Raw genomic sequence first — 20,562 nt, 5'->3', positions numbered from 1 at the left:
AAAAACAAAAAAAACGAAAAACTTCAAATTCTGTTAGCAATAATTTTAGATTGTTTTTTGGAAACAAATAAGTAAGTAAGTGAGAGAGAGAGAGAGAACAGAAAAAACAAAACAAATCCCAAATTGATGACAGACCAATCGCAGACAAAAATAAGTTAAATCCGAATCAATAACCATCAATAAAAGTCAAGGCAATAATAATTCAGTCTATATTTCTAAGAAAGAAAAAAAATTTCGAATCGAAATTTCAAAGAATTTTTGTTTTATAATAAGAAACCAAACAACAGTGACAAAATCCCAAGAGTACAGCTGTATATCGAACAGAAAAACAAAACAAAAACCAAAACCAATATCATTGGCCTCGATATTCCAATTATCCAAAAAATTACCACCACCGCCATGTTTTTTTAAATGATGACAGAGAGAGAGAGAGAGACATTAATTTTATCAAATTAAATGAAAAAAAAAAGATCAAACTGAGCACACTGATAGACTCGGTGGTAAAAAAAAAATAAATAAATATTACAACATTATTTATTATTATTAGTGTTTTTTGGAAAGGAAACAACACAGAGAAAAAAAAATTGAATTTCGGTGAACAGATTCATATTAAAAAAAAAACAAAACAAACAACCAAAATGTACCTTTTTTTTTAAAAAAAAAACATAGAGATCATCATCATCATCATCATATGATTTTTCGTTAGACAATTGATTGAGTCTGATTGAAATGATAATGATGGTTTTATGGTGTACCAGTTTTGTTTTGTTTTTGTTGTTGCGAGGAAAAACAAATAAACATTATTATTATCATCATCATCAATTCTCATCAATGATGTTTTCATTATTAATTTTAAAATTTTCAATTTTCAAATTACAATTTTTGTTCAAACACACATTTCATCTGATGATTGTGATTTTTTTCCATCATTTTTTTTTATTTGACGGGAACGGAAGGAAATGATAAACAAAAATTGATTCTATTTTTTTTTGATTCGAAAATATTTGAATCCGAAAAAAGATAAAAGAAAAAGATAAAATGTTAATAATAATAAATTATCAATTTACATTTATAATCCAATGATGATGAATTCCAATTTGTGATAATTTTCAAGGCAAAAACAAAACAAAACACAAAAACAGAAATTCCTGATTGGCATTTGCTATGGGGGGAAAAAAAGAAAGAAAGAAAGAATTGAATCACAATAATTTTCATATTTCATATCATCAATTTTGTTCATTTTTGTTGTTGTTGTTGTTTTCATATGAAAACAAAAACAAAATGTGTCATTTCAAATTAATTTCAATTCATATGAATCTCGCTATGTAATAATAATAATAGAATCGATTTGGTTGGGTGTTTCGGTCATCAGGGGGGGTGGGAGGAAAATGATGGTGATGGTTGGTGTTGTTGTTGTTGTTGATGACGGTTTGTAGACATCAAAACCAAAAGTAGATCGAAAAATTCCGATCCTTCGATTCAACTATATAATGAAATTTATGAAAATTATGCGCGCGAAACATTGATACTACATCCTAAATAACAACAACAACAACAACAAAGAAATGAACAAACAAACAAACAAAAAAAATTCCAATATGGATGATGATATAAAGTAAGCCATCCATTTCAATGATAACGATCATTTTGATTATTCGTTTTGATGATATTCGATGATTCGATGAAACAGAATTTTTTTCGAATGACCAACAAAAAAAAAACCTAAGATGATTCTAAATTTTTTCCTATTTGATCAATAGAAAAGCAAAAACTTACGATTTTGATTTTGATTTTATTTTTTTGAATATTCCAACAAACTTTAATCCGAAAATATCAATCATTCAACAGCCAAAAAAGCAAAAAACAAAAAACAAAGCAATGATGAAACTAATAATCAAAAATCTATTTCAATCATTATCGCCATCATCAATGCAACAACAACAACGACGACGACGACGGCAATTATCATTATCATCATCATCATCATCATCGACAATGATTTATTCATTATGGATGCAGATAATAATCTGTTCAATATTATTACAATGGCCAACAATGAATAATCAGGCTAAATCAGAATTATTTAATGAACAACAACAACAACAACAAAAACAGTTATCAACAACAAATCGTTTACCATTATCATCATTGAATCATTATAATCTATGGAGACAATTTTGTAAGTAATAAGTTTATCAAAAAAAAAAATATTAATGACGAACATTTTGAAATATTCATTTAAAAAAAAAAATCAAAATTTAAAAATAAAAAAGAGTTTCAAATTTCATAATTTCATAATTGTTATTTGAAACTTTAGTTTTGCGGAAAAAAAATAAAAAAATTCATAAAATTCTGATCGATTCTAGTGACATACATATACAAATGAAGTTTTTTTTTGTCCACACAAATTCCCATATGTAAATGAGAATGAAAATTTCTTCGAAATTATTGATTAATTGATCAAAAGAAAAAAACATTTGATGATTTGATATTTCACAATCAGTAACAAACGACGATGACGATGATGACGACAAATAAATATTGTCAAGATTTATATCTGATCATCATCATCATCATCATCATCATTATCATTATATCGATATGATATGAATAACATTTCCATATGGATATTAATGATTAATTACTAATTATATCTATTGACAGACAGTTTGATGATGATGATGATGATGAATAAATTAAAGAATGCAAAAAAAAACATCAAAGAATCTTTGATTCAGATCGAATTCATTTGTTTCATTCATATAAGAAATATCTAATAAACTTATTATGATGTAGATATCCAAAAAAACTTAATAAAGAAACAAGGATAGATAGATAGATAGATTAATTGTAAATCATATCACATCACGTAATATTATTATTTTAGATGATGTGTGATATGATTAGATGTGCCAATATATATGGTTGCCAGTATTTTTTTTTCATTATGTAATTTTGACATTCATATGGAATCATCATCATCATCAAACCTTTTTTGCTCTGTTTTCCCAGTTCTTTTCCGTTAATCACACACACACACACACAACCACATTTATTATTCTGGTCGTATGATGATGATGATGATAATGTTATTTAATGGTGGTGGTGGTGGTGGTTTAAAAGCTGTATAAAATAAGATTAAAATTTTATCAGTAAAAATAACAGAAAATTCAATATACTTTAGCTACAATTTAATGTTGTTGTTGTTGTTTTTTTTTCAATTTAAGAAAATTCTCGTTAAGACTTTCGCGTTTTTCATTTCTTTAATTCCACTAAAATTCTTTTTCCATCATGAATTATTCTTGAAACCAAAAACTAAAAAAAAAAGAAAAGAAAAAGATTCATAAATGATAATGATCAATATACAGAGAGAAAATTAATGAACAATGGTGTGAACATAGCCAAAAACAAAAACAAAAAAAAAAAAATATTTATAGAGAAAAAACTAAATAATAAAAATGATAACGATAATGATAATGATGATGATAGTGATGACAAATTTTTTCCCGATGCTTTTCATTTATTCATTGTTTGTTATTATTACTAAAGGAGAATTGTTAAGGGAGTATTTTGATGTGCGTGGGTGTATACAAAAACTTGAATCGGTAAACATGATTTTCATATGACCAATATATATTCATTTCATTTTGTTGTTGTTGTTGACATTATCCTATAAATGATTCAATAATAATGATGATGATTAGAATAAGATGTACAAAGTGATATGATAATGATGATGATGATTAGAATATAGCGAGATTCTTGATGCAAAAAACACAAGATGAAAATTCATTTTGACATTCTTCATTACCCGGAACTGTTGATGATAATGGCGTGAGAAAATAGATAAAAAAAATTTTAATGAAAATACCATTTTTGAATTACAATCATTTATTGTAATTAAATTCCGGAAAAAAATACTTTTCAATATAAAATTGTTATAAATGAGAATCTTCGGATGATAGTTTTTTTCTTAGGAAAACAAAACATTAAATTTTCTCGATAATATCCATTTAAGAAGTTAATGATAATAAAATCATTCGATTCGAAAGCTATTTTCACCCGAAAACGGAATTTCAGTAAAAATAGTCATCAAATTTCAATTCGATTTTTTTCTTTTGAGTAAATATTTGAGAAATTTTACGATTCGCGATTCCAAAAAAATGACAATTAAAAAAAAATTTCATTAAACTTGAAATTTCATGCTAAAAGCAAAAGAAATAAAATCCAAAATCAATTATTCAAATCAACACAATGTGTATCATCAAGTATAATTCAACACAAATTCGTTGACAAACGTTGAATGAAATTGGAAAAAAGAAATTCTATTAATAAGAATCATTTTCCCATTCTCAATTTGACAATGTCAATTTTATTTGATCCAATAAAATTGAAATTAATATCGAAAAAAATCAAATCAAAATCAAAATCAAGAGTTTAATTTCAAGAAAAAAAAATTCTTTGCTCGAAGATATTTACTTGCCATCAAATTCATTTCGTTTTTGTGTGATGATGATTTTTTAATTTTATTTTTTTCGATTTATTCTTGGTGCTTTGGCATGATTTGTTTGTTATTTCATTTTAATTTTTTTTTATCGTGAAAAATAAATCAAATAACAAACACACACGCAAACTGATTTATATCTACAGTCAGCCAGGATATCGATATATTGTGTGATTTATTTGAAATTCACCAAAAAATTCATCAACAACAACAAACAACAAACAAGCAACAGCACAGGAAATGAAATTGAATACTGAATATATTGATATTTATTTCCATTTCATAAGAATTGGATTAATAAAAAATAAAATAAAAATTTTTGTTTACATAATCGATCGATTGGATTGATAAGGATGATGATAATGACGGTGTTAGTGAAGAAGAAAAAGAAAGTAAACATCAGAATTTTCAATCAATTTCTTATCACACTTTATTTCTTCTTCATCAAATTGAATGTGAAAAGCTTGAATTCTTTTCCATTGAATTCTTATCTGAATTTTTGTTGTTGTTGTTGTTGTTGTTGCATCACCCAAAAAAATCAACATTAAAAAATCGACATTTATTTACATTTCGTGATTATTGATACAGATGATTTTTTTTCTGGAGAAAAGAGTTTGTGTGAAAGATCAGATTCTTTGGAAACTCTCTACTTACTTACTCAATTTACTTACTTTTGTTACATAATTTGGACCGTTTTTTTTTCTTCAAAACCTGTCAATTTGTCATTGAAAATGAAATGTTTGTCACCAATGATTAATGATTTGTGTTTGTTTATTGCCACTTTGATCTTTTCATCACCATCACTATCGTCATCAAATAGTTTGATTAAAATTTCAATTTTATTAATCGGAAATAAACATTTACTTTACGATTCGATTGATACATTTGTTTTCATAGTATTAAAAAATATCTATTTTGATTGATTTTTGATTATTTTGTTGAAGGGCAAAAAACAACAACAAACAAATATCGAAAATCAAAAATAGAAATCTTTCAATAAAGGGAGAGAGAGATAGTAACGGAAACATTTGTTGATTGGATTATACAAGATGTTCGTGCGTTCATTTATAATTGGATTATTTTCCATTAATCTTTCTTTTTCTTCTTTTTGTTTCATTTTTTTTATGGTTACCATCCTGATGATGCAATCAATCAATCAATGACAATGGCCACGATTATCATCAACAGATAACCATAATGATGATAATGACGTTGCGAATGATAATTTTATTCGTCTCATCAGTCAACAGCATCCACATTATCAACAACAACAGGAAAAAAATTCAATAAAATCATCAAATATAAATAATAAAAAATCATTATTAAATAATGAAGGATTACGTTTTCGTAGAAAATTATTCAATAATAATAATAATAATGATAATGATGATGATATATTGTTAGAAAATTTAAATTATTATCATTATTATCCGGATAAGAATCGTTTATCACCATTATTGAATAAAAAATTTTTATCATTAATCAATGATAATAATGGTATACGTTTTCGTCGATTAGATACATTATTGAATAATGAAGGAATGCGTTTTCGAAAAGCGGATCCAAGTTTATTGAATGATGAAGGAATGCGTTTCAGAAAAGCAGATCCCAGCCTATTGAATGATGAAGGAATGCGTTTTAGACGTCCGGATCCATTGTTCAATGATGAAGGAATGCGTTTTCGAAAAGCTGATCCAAGCCTATTGAACGACGAAGGAATGCGTTTTCGAAAAGCTGATCCTAGCCTATTGAACGACGAAGGAATGCGTTTTCGAAAAGCAGATCCAAGTTTATTGAATGATGAAGGTATGCGTTTTCGTCGTCCAGATCCATTGTTCAATGATGAAGGAATGCGTTTTCGAAAATCCAATCCAAATCTATTAACAAATGAAGGTATGCGTTTTCGTCGTCCATATTCAAATCAATTAATAAATGATGAAGGTATGCGTTTTAAAAAACCGGATACATTATTGAATGATGAAGGAATGCGTTTTAAACGGCCATTATTTTTATTAAATGAAGATGGTGGTTTTCGTTTTAAAAAAAATCCAAATGAATTATTAAATAAAAATCTTATTATAAGAAAATCAGTATTAGATGGTGAAGGATTACGTTTTAAAAAAGATAATAATAATAATAATAATGGTGGTAATGGTCAATCATTATTGGATAAAGAAGGTATGCGTTTTAAAAAAGCTGATCAACAAAAATCATCAACCACATCATCCAACGAACAACAAACAGGCAAGTTATCAAAAAAATTAATAAAATTATTAAAAGAAAATAATAATTTTAATAATAATAATAATTTCAATGATAACGACGATAACAACGATGATAATGATGACCAATATGATTACAACAACAACAACAACAACGATGATGATTATCAAAATTTAAAATCTGTAAATAATAATAATAATGATTATTATAAAAATCGAAATAGGAAAAAACAGCCGATTATAAATGAAAATATTTTATATGGTGAAGGTATAAGATTTTAAACACACAGAATGAATTGAAAAAAAAAATGAAAAAAATCAACTATTCTTTCCATCATCATCATCATCAACAACTAATTTCATCACTTAATTATGAGATAAAACAAAAACCAAAAACCAAATCAAACACATTCTTGTTTTTTTTCTTGTCGGGAACAAATCAAATAAATTATTATTATTGGTCATCATCATCAATTTTTTCGTGGAACAACAAATCATCATTATCATCATCATCATCGTCATTTGTTATTTTTGATTCTTTTTGATGTAACAACAACAACAACAAAAGAAATCGAATAAGAATTTACACCCACTCACTTTTTTTTCATCCACCCACACACACAGGAATTACATTTTACCATTATTTATTAATCTTGTTATCATCGAACACTATCGCGATAATCACTATCGATAGCCAACAACAACAACAATCGATTGTTTGACATTAAAAATTCGATTCGATTAAGAATTTTTCTTTTCTTTTTTTTTGTTTTCGTTTTTGATTTTTGATTTTTGAAATTTTTTTTTGAAATTTTTGTTTTTTCTGTTAAATTCAATTCAATTCAATTTAATTCAATTCCATTTTGTTTCGTTCATAATAATTATATTTCCTAATTTGTTTGAATTCATGTCATGTCATTTTATAAAATGAAATGAAATGATTATGATAAAAATAAAAAAAATAATAATAATTTTAAAGATTCGGAAAATTCCGTTTTTTGTGTGAAAATAAATTAAAAATTGAAAAATTAAATAAAAATCGAAAAAATAAATTCAATTTTTGTTTCAAATCAAAAAATTTCAAATCAAATTTTGTTTTTCAAGAAAAAAAAATAAAATACCGCGATACGTCCTATATGGACAAGGAGCCATATAGAGTATTCTTGGAATCGAATTTTTTTTTTTTTGGGTGGTGTCAAAGAACACACACCGCACACAGCCAGTGACAAAACGGAGCTCCATATATATCCATTGCTGCTGCTACCGCTAACTGTTTTTTTTTTTTTTCGTTTTGCTTAATGGCAATGCCAGTGTGTTTTTGTGTTTGTGATATGATCAGGTCTTGTCAAACTGGCTTACTCTTTATTTCGATTTTTTTTATCAAAAAAAAACCTAAATGTTGACAATTTGAATCAATGAAAAAAATTTTTGACTGGTCAAATTACTGGTTTTTCTACATCATTTTTTTTACTGCGGTCATCAACATTGTTTAATCATCGCCATCATCATCATCTTGGTTAGGAAAAGAAGAAAAAAACAAGCATTCCAAATTTAATATTCAAATTTCGTTCAGAAATAGAAACTATTTTTGTGTTTCTATGTTTTCATCGTGTCAATCTTAATAGTTTTTTATTATTATTGATTTTGCTTTCTCTTCTTCACATCACATTTATTGGTTTGTTATTCATATTTCGAATGTTTTTTGTTGTTGTTGTTTGTTGTTCAATTACTCATACAAATTCATTTTTAATTTAGATTCAATTATATTGAAGAGAATTGGATATATTTTTTTTTTGCAAACATGTCGGCTGAACACCATCTTAATGAGGCTAATAACCAAATGATTGGTAATGTTGCTTCTGCCAATCCATCATCATCATCATCAGTACCAATTTCGAAACCAATGGTTTCGAATAAACCGAAAATTCCATTGCAACCAATATCAACATCGAGTAATATTCCACAGCAACCATCATCAACGACAACAACATCAATAAAAACATTACATACGACGAATGGTTCACATCAAACAACAAATGGTACAATAACAATGAATGGTAACAATACAAATGGTACACAAAATGGTCTTCGTGTTCTTCGCCCTGAAACCTATGTTGGTTTTGATACATTACCCGATCAATTAGTATCACGTGTTATACGTGATGGTTTTGGTTTTAATATTTTGGCATTAGGTTCTACAGGTGTTGGTAAAACAACATTATTGGAAGCATTATTCAATACAAAATTATCATCCGATCAATCGGCTACACGTAGTCATAATTTATCAGGTGTTTCTGTTCACACTCAACAATTAGAATTGAATGAAGGTAATATTAAGCTCAAATTAACATTGGTTGAATCAAAAGGTTTCGGTGATCAAATTGATAAAAGTAAGTAATTTGAAAATGAAATATTCAAAAAAACAAAACAAAAAACAATCTAATCTATTCAATCATATTTTCTTTTTTTTTGTTTTAGCCGATTCATACAAACCGATTGTTGAATATATCGATGAACATTTTGAAAAATATCTTCAAGAAGAACTAAAAATACATCGTTCACAAAGTCCATTGATCGATAGTCGTATACATTGTTGTATATATATTCTATCACCAGTTGGACATGGTTTACGTGCATTAGATTTAGTAACAATGAAAGCATTACATAATAAAGTCAATTTAATTCCGGTCATTGGTAAAGCTGATACTATTACTAAACAAGAATTGGAAAAACTTCGTACACGTATTACAAATGAATTGAATGTAAATGGTATTGAATATTATCGTTTTCCTGTGGATGATTCGGAAGTGGCCGATATTAATACGACAAATAATTCGCTCACACCATTTGCTATTGTTGCAAGCAATGAATTTATTCGTATCGGTAGTAAACATTTACGGGCACGTCAATATCCATGGGGAACTGTTCATGGTTTGTTTATCATTTTTTGATTTGATTGAGATCTGTGTTTATAATAATGATTTTTTTTCTCTTATGATTTTGGTTTCAGTTGAAAATGAAAATCATTGCGATTTTGTACGATTACGTGACATGGTAATTCGTGTTAATATGGAAGATTTACGTTATACAACACATTCAAAACATTATGAATTATATCGTCGTGTTCGTCTTCAACAGATGGGTTTTGGTGGTGATGAAAATGAAAATGATAGATCAAGTTTTAATGAAACATTTGAATGGCGTCATCGTGCATTAAAAGATTCATTACAACGTCGTGAAGAAGAAATGCGTGCAAATTTTGTACAACGTGTTAAAGATAAAGAACAAGAATTAAAAGAAGCCGAAAGAGAAATGCATAATCGTTTTGATCGTCTTAAACGTGAAAATGGTGAAGAAAAGAAACGTTTAGAAAGAGAAAAAAATCTTCTTGAAGATGAAATGTCAGCATTTTCATCGAAAAAAGCAGCCGTTCTTGGTAGTAGTACAATGTTACCGATGGTTGCTGGTAAAATTATTGTTGATAAATCGAAAAAGAAATGATCGGTTTTGGTTTGATGTGTGCAAAAAAGCAAAGAAAAACAAATGAAAACGGTGTTCGGAAAAAAAAGTCTATTCAAAAACTATTGACCAAACTATTTGGATTCCATTTAATTCCACTAATTTTAATCATGATAATCAAAAAATAATTTTCACTCTTTTTTATTCCCATAAATTTTCTAATCAGTTTTATTCTTCATTTTACTGAAAAATACGTACAATGTTAACAAAAGGCCAAAAATTTTTGTACTTATCATCATCGTCGTCGTCGTCGTCGAAATTGTCAAATTTCAGCCAATTTTCTACTTATTTCATTGATTAATTTACCATAGACAACAACAACAACAAAAACATTCGATGCCAATCCACTAATTGATTGATTAATTTGCCAAAAAAAATTTCAAATAAAATATAAAATATCAATCATTTTCGAAGTAAATGTTTTCTCTTTCTCTCTCCCTCTTCATTTCCTTCCTTCCAATCGTTTGGTATTTTTTTATTCATTTATTTAAGTAGTAAAAAAAATAATAATAATGTCCTGTTGTTTACAAATAATGATTATCTGTGATTATCCATTGGTGAACACTATTTATGATTTTTATTTTCTTCAAAAAAAAAAAAAAATGAGTTCATTTGATGTATGGTATGTGTGTGTGTGTTATTGGTAAAGTATTGAAAAAAATCAAATTTCGGGATCATCATAGAATTAACGTCCAAAACCGATTCCACCACCGCCATGGAAGCCTCCCCCACCTCCTCCGCCACCACCTCCGCCGCCGCCACCACCATGACCAATGCCACCATAACCATAAGGGCCACGAAATCCACCAAATGCAACCAATGATATTGGTACTGGTATACCTTCAACTATTGGTGGTTTCATAATTCTATAACCAGAAAAAACGAAAAAAATCATTATTATCATCATCAAAAACAGAAATACAAAAAACAAAATACATACGGAATCGGTATTGGAATTGGAAATGGAAAGAATTTTTTTTTGCTTATCGTTGCAGCAGCAACAGCCGCAGCAGCAGCTGCTTTAATTCCTTTTGACACTGGAAATGACCAACAACCAATGTTGATATAACCAATAAAACATAACATTAAACAGATGAATAGATTATTGAAAAGTTTCATGATGATGATGATTTCTTGTCTTCTTATTGTATGTTTGGAATTCGGGCTGTTGTTTCAAGTCATTTATTTTAACTTTTTGGGTTTTTATTCAAAAAAATTTTTCAAAGTTTGATTTTTCGTATTTTGTTTGTTTTACACAATCCGTAAAAAAATTTTAAATGAAAATGAATTTTCGTTTGTCGATTTGCTGATTTGAATGAATACAAAACGGAAATAAAATTTACGTTTTTATATTGGTTTTTTTGGTCAAATGATTTTTTGGAAGAAAAAACCGAGAGTAAGATAAGAAAAAGAAAAGAAAAAAATTGAAGAAAACCAGAAATGAATTTGTCAGGAAAAAAAAAGAAATAACCATTGAAAAAATTTGTCAAATTTTGGTCAGCAACAACACAATCATATCATTCATTCATTCGATCAATAATCAAAAAACAAAACAACAAAGATAATTCAGGTGACAAACAAGGTAATAATTTTTTTTTTGTTTTTTTTGATATCGTTGAAAACATAATTAATAATTCAATTTAACGTATGGTTAACAGCAGAAAAGAAAAACCGGAATTAAAAAAAATTGTACCCGATTTTTTTCTTCTCATTCAGTTTGTGGGAAATTGTACATTGTTCACACTGTTCATTTGTCATCATGGATCAACAACAACAACAAAAAGGAACTCACCGTTCCAATTGGAACATTTGGACCAAATAGACCGACCTGGCACTTGAAATAATAAAAATTAAACAAATGTTTAATCGCCTGAATGATTCATGTCGTTATTATTATTATTATTGAAAACCAACAAAAAACAAAAACAAAACAAAAAAAATTTCACGGTATAAACATGCACGATGCGGATCATATTCAAATTCATTATGAATCATTTAACAAAAAAAAAAAAAAAAAAAAATCAACGGTCATCATTATCAAATGAAACGATAAACGATAATAATAATGTCAGTCATGCTCTCATAGACTCTGAAGACCAATTATACCTGTTCACTTTTCTTGTTGCATTCAGAAAATTTTCGGAAACAATTTTCGGGTTGGTTTTTTTTTCTTCAATTTAGTGTCAAAAATTCTCACACAAGCAAACATTTTCTTTTCTTCTTTCCTGACATTTGGCATTAATCAATGGGTTTGATGGTTGGTTGGTCGGTCGGTTGGTTGATCTGAATTTCAGTCCACTACAAAGACAATGGTTTTCCTTGTTTTTTGTTTTCTCCGTGATTTTGATGATCATCATCCAAACTAACACGTACTGACCAATTTGATATATTTTTTCCCGTTTTTACCAATGTTTATGATTTGATTTTTTGTTGTTTGGTTTGGTTTTGGTTTTGGTTTTTCCTAAATCCAAAAATGAAATGAAATGAAGAGAAATCTATTAGTAAAAAGGTTTTTTTCTTCTGATTTCATTTAAATTCCATTTCCTAATTCAAAAGGTGTGTAAGTGTTAGTGCGGTTGTGGATTTTATTTTCAACAAACAAACAAAAAAAAATTGCAGTATAAAATGTTCAGTTCCGCTTTGCGGACAAAATATTTTTCACCCAAACATTGTTTTCATCGTATGTATCTATCGTGTGTTTACTTGTTTTACGTTCCATGATTAATTCAACATTTTAAAAAAAAATTAACAAACTTTCTTTGATTTTTTTTCCTGTTCATGTGAATATCGATCGATCCATATTTAGCATCAAGCAACAAAGCAAACAAAGCAAACAAAGCAAAACAACAACAACAAACAACGAATTCATCATGTTGATTCATTATTCAAAAAAAATGAATCGATCATCATTGAATCAATTAATAATGACAACAATATTAATATTATTAATTATTTGTTTTATAATGGCAATTAGTAGTGTTGAATCAGCAACAATATTCAAATCGCATAGAAAATTTGCCAAACATTTGTATAAATTTATACGTAAAGAGAAAAAATTCTTTAAAAAAAAAGGTATTGAAGTTGCTGCATTGGCTGCTATTAGTTCGATACATAAGAAAAAGATACCGATTCCATTTCCATTACCAATACCGTATGTATATACCAATTTGTTTGTTTTTATTTCATAATGATTAATCTCATCTCATTCCCATATCTACACAAACAAACAAATAACGTCTTTTTTTCAAATTTCTAGTGTAATAAAACAGCCAATCATTCATGAACCAATATTTTATGGTGGTAAATTTGCTGAAAAAGGATTAGCTAAAGGTGCTGCATTAGATTTATTGGCACATGCAAAAACTGGTGGCCTTATTGGTCATGGTGGTTTTGGTCATTCGGGTATTGGTGGTCTTGGTCAGCTTGGACTTGGTGGTATACATGGTGGCATCGGTGGCATGGGCGGTGTTGGTGGTGGATTTTTTTAAATGATAACGGCAAAAGAAAAACATAATTTCCATATATTTACATCAATTTTTATTTTTGATAATCATTCCAAAGATTATAAAAAAAATATATAGCACTTTATTAATAACAGAAACAATAACAATAAAATACAATTTAATAACCCTTTAACCTCCCCCCTTCAACTGCCTCAATTTAACCCATTGATCGTTAATATTACATCATTTTCATTTTTTTCTCATTAAAAAAAAACGTTTTTTTCATTCAAAATCCACACAGATATCAGTGGGGGGAACAGCAAATGATTTCCCATCCCCATCATCTTTTTCCCTATGAATTTGATTAAATTATCAAACCAAATCAAACAACAAAATTAAGATCATTATGGCTGAAATGTGTGGAATTTGTCCAACAACAACAACAACAACAACAATAAAATTATCTAAAAATGCAAAATTATCGTAATAAATAATTTAATTTAAAAAGCCTTGTTATTGATGATGATAATGATAATGATGATTAGGATAATTAAATAAGTGTTTTTATTATTATTACTTACTTTTCTGTTTCAAAAAAAAAAAAATGTTTTTCATCATCATCATCCTTTGTTTTTGGCTCAAATAACTCGTCAGAGAAATTCCGGCAACAATGACCTTAATATAATACAGTGTTTTTATGGATAGATCCGGTTGAAATAGTCGAATCGAATACATTCCTCACAATTAATCAATCTCCAATATCCAATACAATATCCAAAAAGGGAAAAGAGAAAATCCTTGTTGATAATCATCAGATGTCAGATGTCAAAATCATGTTGTTAATTTTACTTGAAAAAAAATTGATCATTATTGACAAATTGCGATAAATGTTAGCTTTTTCTTCATGAGAAAATCATCCAAAAAAAATTAATTTTTTTTCAAAATGATCAAATAATACCTTGAAATATGGGATAATGGCGATCAATCGTATCACTATAAATAGGAACGAATATTGTTGTTATTTTCTCATGTTCTTTTTTTGTTGTTGTTGTTGATCGAGAATTTGATATTGGTCATTTTTGTTTTTTGACTTAAAACTAAATTGAAAACAAGATCATTGGACATTTGTTGTTGTTGTTGTTGTTCTTCAACAAGCAAACAACAAACAATATTTCTGGGAATTTTTGTTTATTTCAATGTTGACGATGATCAACATGATGATGATAAAAGTTGTTTTCAACAGTTTTCAACAACAGTATTCATTCCTATTAATTAATTATAATTTCAATTTGAAGGATTTCAGAAGAAAGTAAAAAAAAAGTAAAATTCAGAAACTGTTGTTGCTTTTTCTTGTTCATTTTATCAAAAAAGTTTTTTTCGGTCATATCACTTTTTTTCTGACGGTTTTTATTTTTTGTTTTTTCTGTATTCAACACGCATTGGTTATCAAATCAAATTATCAAATCTATGATTTCTGGGCACATTTCTGTATCATGTTTGCAAAAGGGCATATCATACGATTGAAAAAAAATCAAAAATTTCTTATCGTAAAATTAAATATTGGAAAATTGAAGAAATCGAAGAAAACAAAAACTAAAAAATGATAATTGAGTGATTGGCCAGAGAGTGATTATGATGATGATTTTGTTTCTTCCATTCCAAATCACATTGATTTTTGTCAAGTTTTTTCTTCTTCTTCCTCACCATCATCTTTATTGAAGAAATTTTTTCGATTCCGGTTTGTGTTTCGGGCTATTTCAACCCTACCCTTTCATTGTTTCGAATCAATTTGTTGTTCATCCCAAAACAAAAACTTATTATCTAATTATGATGAAATTTTTGTTTGTTGGCCTCTTAATAATCCCTAATCCTTAATCCAAATCATTGTCATTGCCAATAACAACAAACATCCTCTTAAATATTGATCATCAATGTTAATCATCATCTAATTATGAATTGGATTTTCTTGCCAAAAAAACAAATGATTAAGATGCAAAGATCGTGGTCCTCATCAAAACAACAAAAATTCCATGACTACTAACACTGTTTGATGGTGTTGTTATCGGTGATTTTTTTCAAGAAAATTTTTTTTTATGTTTTGCATATACCGCATCAACATTCAATAAACTCATGATGATGATGATGATTTGCTAATCAGTTTTTCCTTTTTTTTTCTTTCTTTGTCATCTTATGTATGAGGATTGCATATAGTTTTGTGTATATGTGTGTGTCTTCGCTAATCAAATTGATGATAAAATTGTTTTAACCATTTGCTTCTTCTTTTGGCCAAAATATTGACTAACAGAAATTTTTTTTTCTTTTTTTTCCGTTGGTTATTTAATTGGAATCATTTTTGTATTGAAATTTTCTTTTTTTACTACTTTTTTCTTTATTTGAGAAAGAATTATGAATCGATTTCAAACAGCGACAACAATGACACAACCAAATTATCATTATTTTGAATCATTAAATTCAATGACCGATATAGATCGATCAATAATTAATGATAAATATTTTTCATCATCAACAACAACAACAACAAATCATCAATATGGACAAACAATTCATCAACAACAACAACCGATGTTGATGATGAGAAATGTAGATCTTCAGCATTATCATACGAATGTGCCAATAAATAATTCCCAACAACAACAACAACAAACGATAATGAATAATGGACAACCACAACAACAACAACAACGTAATCCATTCATTACACGTAGCCTTTGTGTTGTTTGTGGTGATCGTGCACGTGGTTGTAATTTTGGTGCAATTACCTGTGCTTCATGTAAAGAATTTTTTCGCCGTAATGCATTCAAAGTGAATGTAATGTATTTTTTTTTTTATTTTGTAAACTTTGATCATTTTCATTAAATAAATTATAACTTTTTTTTCTGTTTCAATAGAAATTAAAATGTTATTTTCAATTAAAATGTGAAATTAATGTTCATTCAAGAAGATTTTGTGCTTCATGTCGTTTAACAAAATGTTATTCAATGGGTATGAAAAGTGAATATATAATGAGTGATGCACAAAAACAGGAAAGAAATTTAAAAATTTCAACGAGAAAATTATCGAATAATCGACATATGGATCATCTTCATCAACAGATCGATAATCATCATTATAATCAATCTCATTATCAACATTATCAATCGGAAAATAAACCAATATTTTTGATCGATAATAATAATAATAATAATGGTACAATCAATACATCATCATCCATCTATAATGAATCAATTTATGATGTAAAATTAATGAATGAAAAATTTTATTCAACAATTTTAACATCAACAAATAATAATGATAATAATCATAATAATAATAACAATAATTTAATGATTCTTGATTCGAATAGTTCCGGTAATAGTATCGATAGTATCGATAGTAATGTTCAAGAAATAATTGATCAATATATTGATGATGTTGATCATCATCATCATATTGATAATTCAATAACAACAACAACAACGATCGTCGAACAACCAAACGAAATTAATGAATCAAAATTAACGATTGATAAAGAAGAAATTGATAGACAAAATATGGCCGATGAAAGATTAATTAAATTAAAAAATAAAGTAAAAATTATACGTGAAAGTGGTTATAGTGTAACGAAATTTCATCTATTATTACGTGCAGCAACATCGAATCATCCGAAAAATGTACTCACCGAACATGGTAGCTGTAGATTAAAATATCTAACATCAATTGTACAGATTTTATCGGCTGAAACTATTTCCGATTTACCAACTGATCAAAAATTTATCGATCTCATACTTATTGCCGAAATTGTAACATTTAATTTTATAAAGATGTGTAAAAAATTATATTCATTTCAAGAATTAAGTCAAGAAGATCAAGTTGCATTAGTTAAAGGTAGTGTAATGGATACATTAATAATTTGGTCAATGATGACTATTAATCTGGAAAAAGAATGTTGGGAGGCATTGGTATGTTGGAAATTATGTTTACATTTACAAAAAGAAAAATTGTTAATTATGTTCTCTTTTCCATGTTTTCATTAGGATTTGGAAAGAAATTTTCGTTTTACATTGAAAATGGAAATGCTAAAAGAAGCAAATCCAAAATTATATGAAAAACATCGTTGTTATGTAATGTCATTCGAACCTGAATGGCGTTATAATGATTATCTAATGTCATTATTGATTGCCATTGCATTATTTAATCCAGAACGACCAAATATTTATAATGTACAAAAAATAAGGTATGTTCAATCTCTAAATCCCATATGATTTTTTTAAAAAAATAAATTTTTTTTCCATTCAATTTCCAGAAATGAACGAAATGTTTATTGTAATCTTATGAAACAATATCTGGATACATTATATGAAGAACCAAAACAATCACAAGAAACATATGATCGTTTAATGGGACAATTAAAATTAACTGAAAAAATTAGCGAATATCATATGAAAACATATTTTGATCTAAGTACAAATGAAGCAACTAAAAATGGTTATGGTGGTCTTATGATGGAAATTGATGATCTTAATAATATAACTGGTGTAAAAACAAAACGTTGTTGTTCATAATAGCGAAAATAATCTTTTGAAACAAAAATCAACAGGTTTTTTAATGAAAAAAAAATTTGAAACAAAAACTACATTTTACATTTTTTTTTTTTATAAAAAATCAACTCATTTCGACTATATTTTGTTTCTAAAAATTTATACAAAATAAGAGAATTTACAAAATATATTGTAAGGCAATTCTTGTAACTATAATTAAAAAAAAGAAAAGAAATTCAACTTGAATCCGATTTTGGCTGACCATTTCCTTTTGATGATTGTTTTTGTTGTAGTAAAGTTTGAAGCTCTTCATCAATCCGTTCTTTTGCTCGATAAACCTAGAAAGAAAAAAAAAGGAAGAAGGAGAAAACAAAAATTCCAATTATTCAACGTGTTTTTTGATCACTAGTTGATGATGTTGAAGTTGTTTCTACTGATTTCGATTCTGACGACGACGACGACGATGACGATGATAATGATGGTGATATTGATCCACGATTCAAATATGATGAATCAAATTGAAAATGTTCATGAAATATATTGGCCAATAACATATATAGAATGCTTGCTGTCATTCCCCAAATACGTGGATTTTCTTTATCTTTATACACTGGTGTAGTCCAACCTGAACGCCAATGTGTTTTAAGCCAATATTTCATATCTAATAATCTTGTTATTGGTATAATATGTATTGATTGTACTTCATCGGAATTTAATTTAAATTGATTTAAATTATTATGTAATTTTAGATAACCAAGTACCGGATACAATGCTAAATCATTGAATGGTACTGGATTTAATTCACCATAAATTTTTATATCAGAACGATTAACACCAATTTCTTCGATTGTTTCACGAATAGCTGATTCAATAATTGTATCATCACAATCTTCTTCAAGACCACCGGGAAAACAAACTTCACCTTTATGTTTAGTTATTGTAAATGATCGTCGTGTAAATAAAATAGCCGGTACATTTGATGAATCATGACAGAATGGAACAAAAATTGCTGCTTTTTTCATTACAGAATCTGAACGTAAACGTCCACCAAATAAACGACTACGTTTCATACGTTCAATTGTTTTTCGTAAATTTTGTTCATTAATATTATTATTAATATTTTCGATCAATTTTTCATCTGTTGTTGTTGTTGTTGTAGTAGCCATTGTTCGTTGTTGAATGTAATAGATACGATTATTATAATTATCGAATGATTGTCGACTATTCAATGTTGACGACCTTTTATAAAAACAGTATAAATTTTTTGAAGTAAAAAATTTTGAACCAATCATAGTCGTCAACGTCATCGTTGTTTTCATTTCATATATTATGCTCATCATTATACAAGTCTATAATTATCATGTGATATTTTGTTTTTTTTTGGCAAACAAATGGGGATGATGATTAGAGAAAAAAAAACCAAATGATAAATATCATCATCGTCGTCGTCGTCGTTCGAATAAGCAGTTGATTTTTTGCATTTTATTTTAATTTGCAGATTGAAAATACAAGAAGAGAAAAAAAAACAAAATTGACAATTTTTACTATCCCGGAATTTACTCACTTTAGATTGTATATAAAATGAACCACCTTTTGCTTTATCATTTACATCGAATAAATGTTTGAAACGTTTTTCAATCAATTCAATATCTTTTAATTGATTATTTTCAACATTTAATATTTGCATAGCTTCCTAAAAAGGGCAAAAAACCGAAACAATATTAAAAAAATGGAATTGAAAATCAAAAAAAAACATTTACTTGAAGAGTCATTCCTAATTTTGCATTTGATGCAGCTGATGCAGCTGTACTAGAATTTGTATTATTTGTATTTCGTTGCTGTGCAGCTCGTTGACTTGCTATTATGGAATTTGATTAACATTAATGAATAGGTCAAAAAAAATTAAAATATTGAAACTATCAAATTTACCTTCGATTTCTTGTTTTAATGCACGTGTAAATGCACGACCTATTGCCTGTGCACCAATAACAATAATCTGTGCCAGATATTTTGCCTGAAGTGAGAATTTAAAAAAAAATTATTCAAATTCAATTTTAAAAACATTTTATTCAATTCAATTTAGGAAGAAAATGAGTACCATGATTTGTAGAGGACATAAAAATGTCAAAATCAAATAGCTATTATGTAAAAGTAAAAAATTTGAATCACAAGTTTATGATGATTTTTTTTGAAAAATCTTTATAATTCCATTGAAAAATCAAAAATATCTAATCAAAAACAACAACGAGGAAAAAAACAATTAAAGATTTAAATGATGCAAAATTCATGCATGATTCCATGTGTTTACAAATAGCGGCCAAATAAGTTAAAAAAAA

The 20,562-nt window shown here is 27.5% G+C and overlaps 6 protein-coding genes and 2 long non-coding RNA genes across 11 annotated transcripts; 5 read left to right on the top strand and 3 right to left on the bottom strand.

Annotated features, from left to right (window-relative positions):
* The first annotated feature begins 1,650 nt into the window (after window positions 1-1,650).
* Window positions 1,651-7,783, top strand: LOC113798230 (uncharacterized). Of its 2 annotated transcripts, none has more exons than XM_075821382.1 (3): window positions 1,651-2,179; window positions 5,693-6,748; window positions 6,961-7,783. In XM_075821382.1, exons 1-3 carry the CDS (start codon window positions 1,879-1,881, stop codon window positions 6,972-6,974), a joined length of 1,371 nt encoding a protein of 456 aa, XP_075677497.1. In that variant the 5' UTR covers window positions 1,651-1,878; the 3' UTR covers window positions 6,975-7,783. The 2 variants fall into 2 exon arrangements, with proteins under 2 accessions (XP_075677497.1, XP_075677496.1); XM_075821381.1 differs by having other exon boundaries at window positions 1,654-2,179; window positions 6,951-7,783.
* Window positions 7,784-8,017: 234 nt separating this feature from the next.
* On the top strand, window positions 8,018-10,575 carry LOC113798218 (septin-8-like). The gene is made up of 4 exons (XM_027348716.2): window positions 8,018-8,401; window positions 8,482-9,116; window positions 9,205-9,657; window positions 9,737-10,575. Exons 2-4 carry the CDS (start codon window positions 8,528-8,530, stop codon window positions 10,225-10,227), a joined length of 1,533 nt encoding a protein of 510 aa, XP_027204517.1. The 5' UTR covers window positions 8,018-8,401; window positions 8,482-8,527; the 3' UTR covers window positions 10,228-10,575.
* Window positions 10,576-10,738: 163 nt separating this feature from the next.
* LOC113798219 (uncharacterized) lies at window positions 10,739-11,551 on the bottom strand. Its single transcript, XM_027348717.2, has 2 exons — window positions 11,186-11,551; window positions 10,739-11,111 (listed from the first exon to the last, which is right to left on the bottom strand). Exons 1-2 carry the CDS (start codon window positions 11,362-11,364, stop codon window positions 10,931-10,933), a joined length of 360 nt encoding a protein of 119 aa, XP_027204518.2. The 5' UTR covers window positions 11,365-11,551; the 3' UTR covers window positions 10,739-10,930.
* Window positions 11,552-11,578: 27 nt separating this feature from the next.
* LOC142645357 (uncharacterized) lies at window positions 11,579-12,028 on the top strand. The gene is made up of 2 exons (XR_012846516.1): window positions 11,579-11,827; window positions 11,904-12,028. It is a non-coding gene; the product is annotated as an uncharacterized LOC142645357 (long non-coding RNA).
* Window positions 12,029-12,127: 99 nt separating this feature from the next.
* Window positions 12,128-15,156, bottom strand: LOC142645353 (uncharacterized). The gene is made up of 3 exons (XR_012846511.1): window positions 14,647-15,156; window positions 14,270-14,588; window positions 12,128-12,706 (listed from the first exon to the last, which is right to left on the bottom strand). It is a non-coding gene; the product is annotated as an uncharacterized LOC142645353 (long non-coding RNA).
* Window positions 12,783-13,980, top strand: LOC113798217 (uncharacterized). Of its 2 annotated transcripts, XM_075821394.1 has the most exons (3): window positions 12,783-12,925; window positions 13,052-13,396; window positions 13,502-13,980. In XM_075821394.1, the coding sequence occupies exons 2-3, from the start codon at window positions 13,116-13,118 to the stop codon at window positions 13,731-13,733; spliced, it is 513 nt and encodes a 170-aa protein (XP_075677509.1). In that variant the 5' UTR covers window positions 12,783-12,925; window positions 13,052-13,115; the 3' UTR covers window positions 13,734-13,980. The 2 variants fall into 2 exon arrangements, with proteins under 2 accessions (XP_075677509.1, XP_027204516.1); XM_027348715.2 differs by having other exon boundaries at window positions 12,887-13,396.
* Window positions 15,157-15,313: 157 nt separating the features above from the next.
* Window positions 15,314-18,422, top strand: LOC113798229 (uncharacterized). Of its 2 annotated transcripts, none has more exons than XM_075821370.1 (5): window positions 15,314-15,426; window positions 16,091-16,517; window positions 16,598-17,647; window positions 17,723-17,922; window positions 17,992-18,422. In XM_075821370.1, exons 2-5 carry the CDS (start codon window positions 16,095-16,097, stop codon window positions 18,248-18,250), a joined length of 1,932 nt encoding a protein of 643 aa, XP_075677485.1. In that variant the 5' UTR covers window positions 15,314-15,426; window positions 16,091-16,094; the 3' UTR covers window positions 18,251-18,422. The 2 variants fall into 2 exon arrangements, with proteins under 2 accessions (XP_075677485.1, XP_075677484.1); XM_075821369.1 differs by lacking the exon at window positions 15,314-15,426 and adding an exon at window positions 15,610-15,753.
* Window positions 18,265-20,528, bottom strand: LOC113798216 (uncharacterized). Its single transcript, XM_027348714.2, has 5 exons — window positions 20,325-20,528; window positions 20,156-20,240; window positions 19,987-20,084; window positions 19,791-19,919; window positions 18,265-19,575 (listed from the first exon to the last, which is right to left on the bottom strand). The coding sequence occupies exons 1-5, from the start codon at window positions 20,325-20,327 to the stop codon at window positions 18,613-18,615; spliced, it is 1,278 nt and encodes a 425-aa protein (XP_027204515.2). The 5' UTR covers window positions 20,328-20,528; the 3' UTR covers window positions 18,265-18,612.
* Window positions 20,529-20,562: the final 34 nt, after the last annotated feature.

The sequence above is a fragment of the Dermatophagoides pteronyssinus genome, unplaced genomic scaffold, assembly GCF_027571235.1.
Source record: "Dermatophagoides pteronyssinus isolate colony J.1.1.1.1 unplaced genomic scaffold, Derpt_VIB-CSIC_2022.12 sq0010, whole genome shotgun sequence".
Classification (NCBI taxonomy): Eukaryota; Metazoa; Arthropoda; class Arachnida; order Sarcoptiformes; family Pyroglyphidae; genus Dermatophagoides; species Dermatophagoides pteronyssinus.
Note: the sequence above shows the minus strand (reverse complement) of the source record. Positions and strands in the feature narration are given on the sequence as shown.

Excerpts from the sequence above, each read along its gene's own strand:
- LOC113798230 (XM_075821381.1), top strand. The coding sequence starts at position 1,879 with ATGATGAAACTAATAATCAAAAATCTATTTCAATCATTATCGCCATCA. Across the intron at positions 2,180-5,692 it reads TAATCTATGGAGACAATTTT|ATAACCATAATGATGATAAT; the intron begins GTAAGTAATAAG and ends TATCATCAACAG. Across the intron at positions 6,749-6,950 it reads ATCCAACGAACAACAAACAG|GAAAAAACAGCCGATTATAA; the intron begins GCAAGTTATCAA and ends AAATCGAAATAG.
- LOC113798218 (XM_027348716.2), top strand. The coding sequence starts at position 8,528 with ATGTCGGCTGAACACCATCTTAATGAGGCTAATAACCAAATGATTGGT. Across the intron at positions 9,117-9,204 it reads CGGTGATCAAATTGATAAAA|CCGATTCATACAAACCGATT; the intron begins GTAAGTAATTTG and ends TTTTTGTTTTAG. Across the intron at positions 9,658-9,736 it reads TCCATGGGGAACTGTTCATG|TTGAAAATGAAAATCATTGC; the intron begins GTTTGTTTATCA and ends TTTTGGTTTCAG.
- LOC113798219 (XM_027348717.2), bottom strand. The coding sequence starts at position 11,364 with ATGAAACTTTTCAATAATCTATTCATCTGTTTAATGTTATGTTTTATT. Across the intron at positions 11,112-11,185 it reads CCAATTCCAATACCGATTCC|AATTATGAAACCACCAATAG; the intron begins GTATGTATTTTG and ends TTCTGGTTATAG.
- LOC113798217 (XM_075821394.1), top strand. The coding sequence starts at position 13,116 with ATGTTGATTCATTATTCAAAAAAAATGAATCGATCATCATTGAATCAA. Across the intron at positions 13,397-13,501 it reads CCATTTCCATTACCAATACC|TGTAATAAAACAGCCAATCA; the intron begins GTATGTATATAC and ends TCAAATTTCTAG.
- LOC113798229 (XM_075821370.1), top strand. The coding sequence starts at position 16,095 with ATGAATCGATTTCAAACAGCGACAACAATGACACAACCAAATTATCAT. Across the intron at positions 16,518-16,597 it reads GTAATGCATTCAAAGTGAAT|AAATTAAAATGTTATTTTCA; the intron begins GTAATGTATTTT and ends CTGTTTCAATAG. Across the intron at positions 17,648-17,722 it reads AAGAATGTTGGGAGGCATTG|GATTTGGAAAGAAATTTTCG; the intron begins GTATGTTGGAAA and ends TGTTTTCATTAG.
- LOC113798216 (XM_027348714.2), bottom strand. Across the intron at positions 20,085-20,155 it reads ATTAAAACAAGAAATCGAAG|CAAGTCAACGAGCTGCACAG; the intron begins GTAAATTTGATA and ends ATTCCATAATAG. Across the intron at positions 19,920-19,986 it reads AATTAGGAATGACTCTTCAA|GAAGCTATGCAAATATTAAA; the intron begins GTAAATGTTTTT and ends TGCCCTTTTTAG.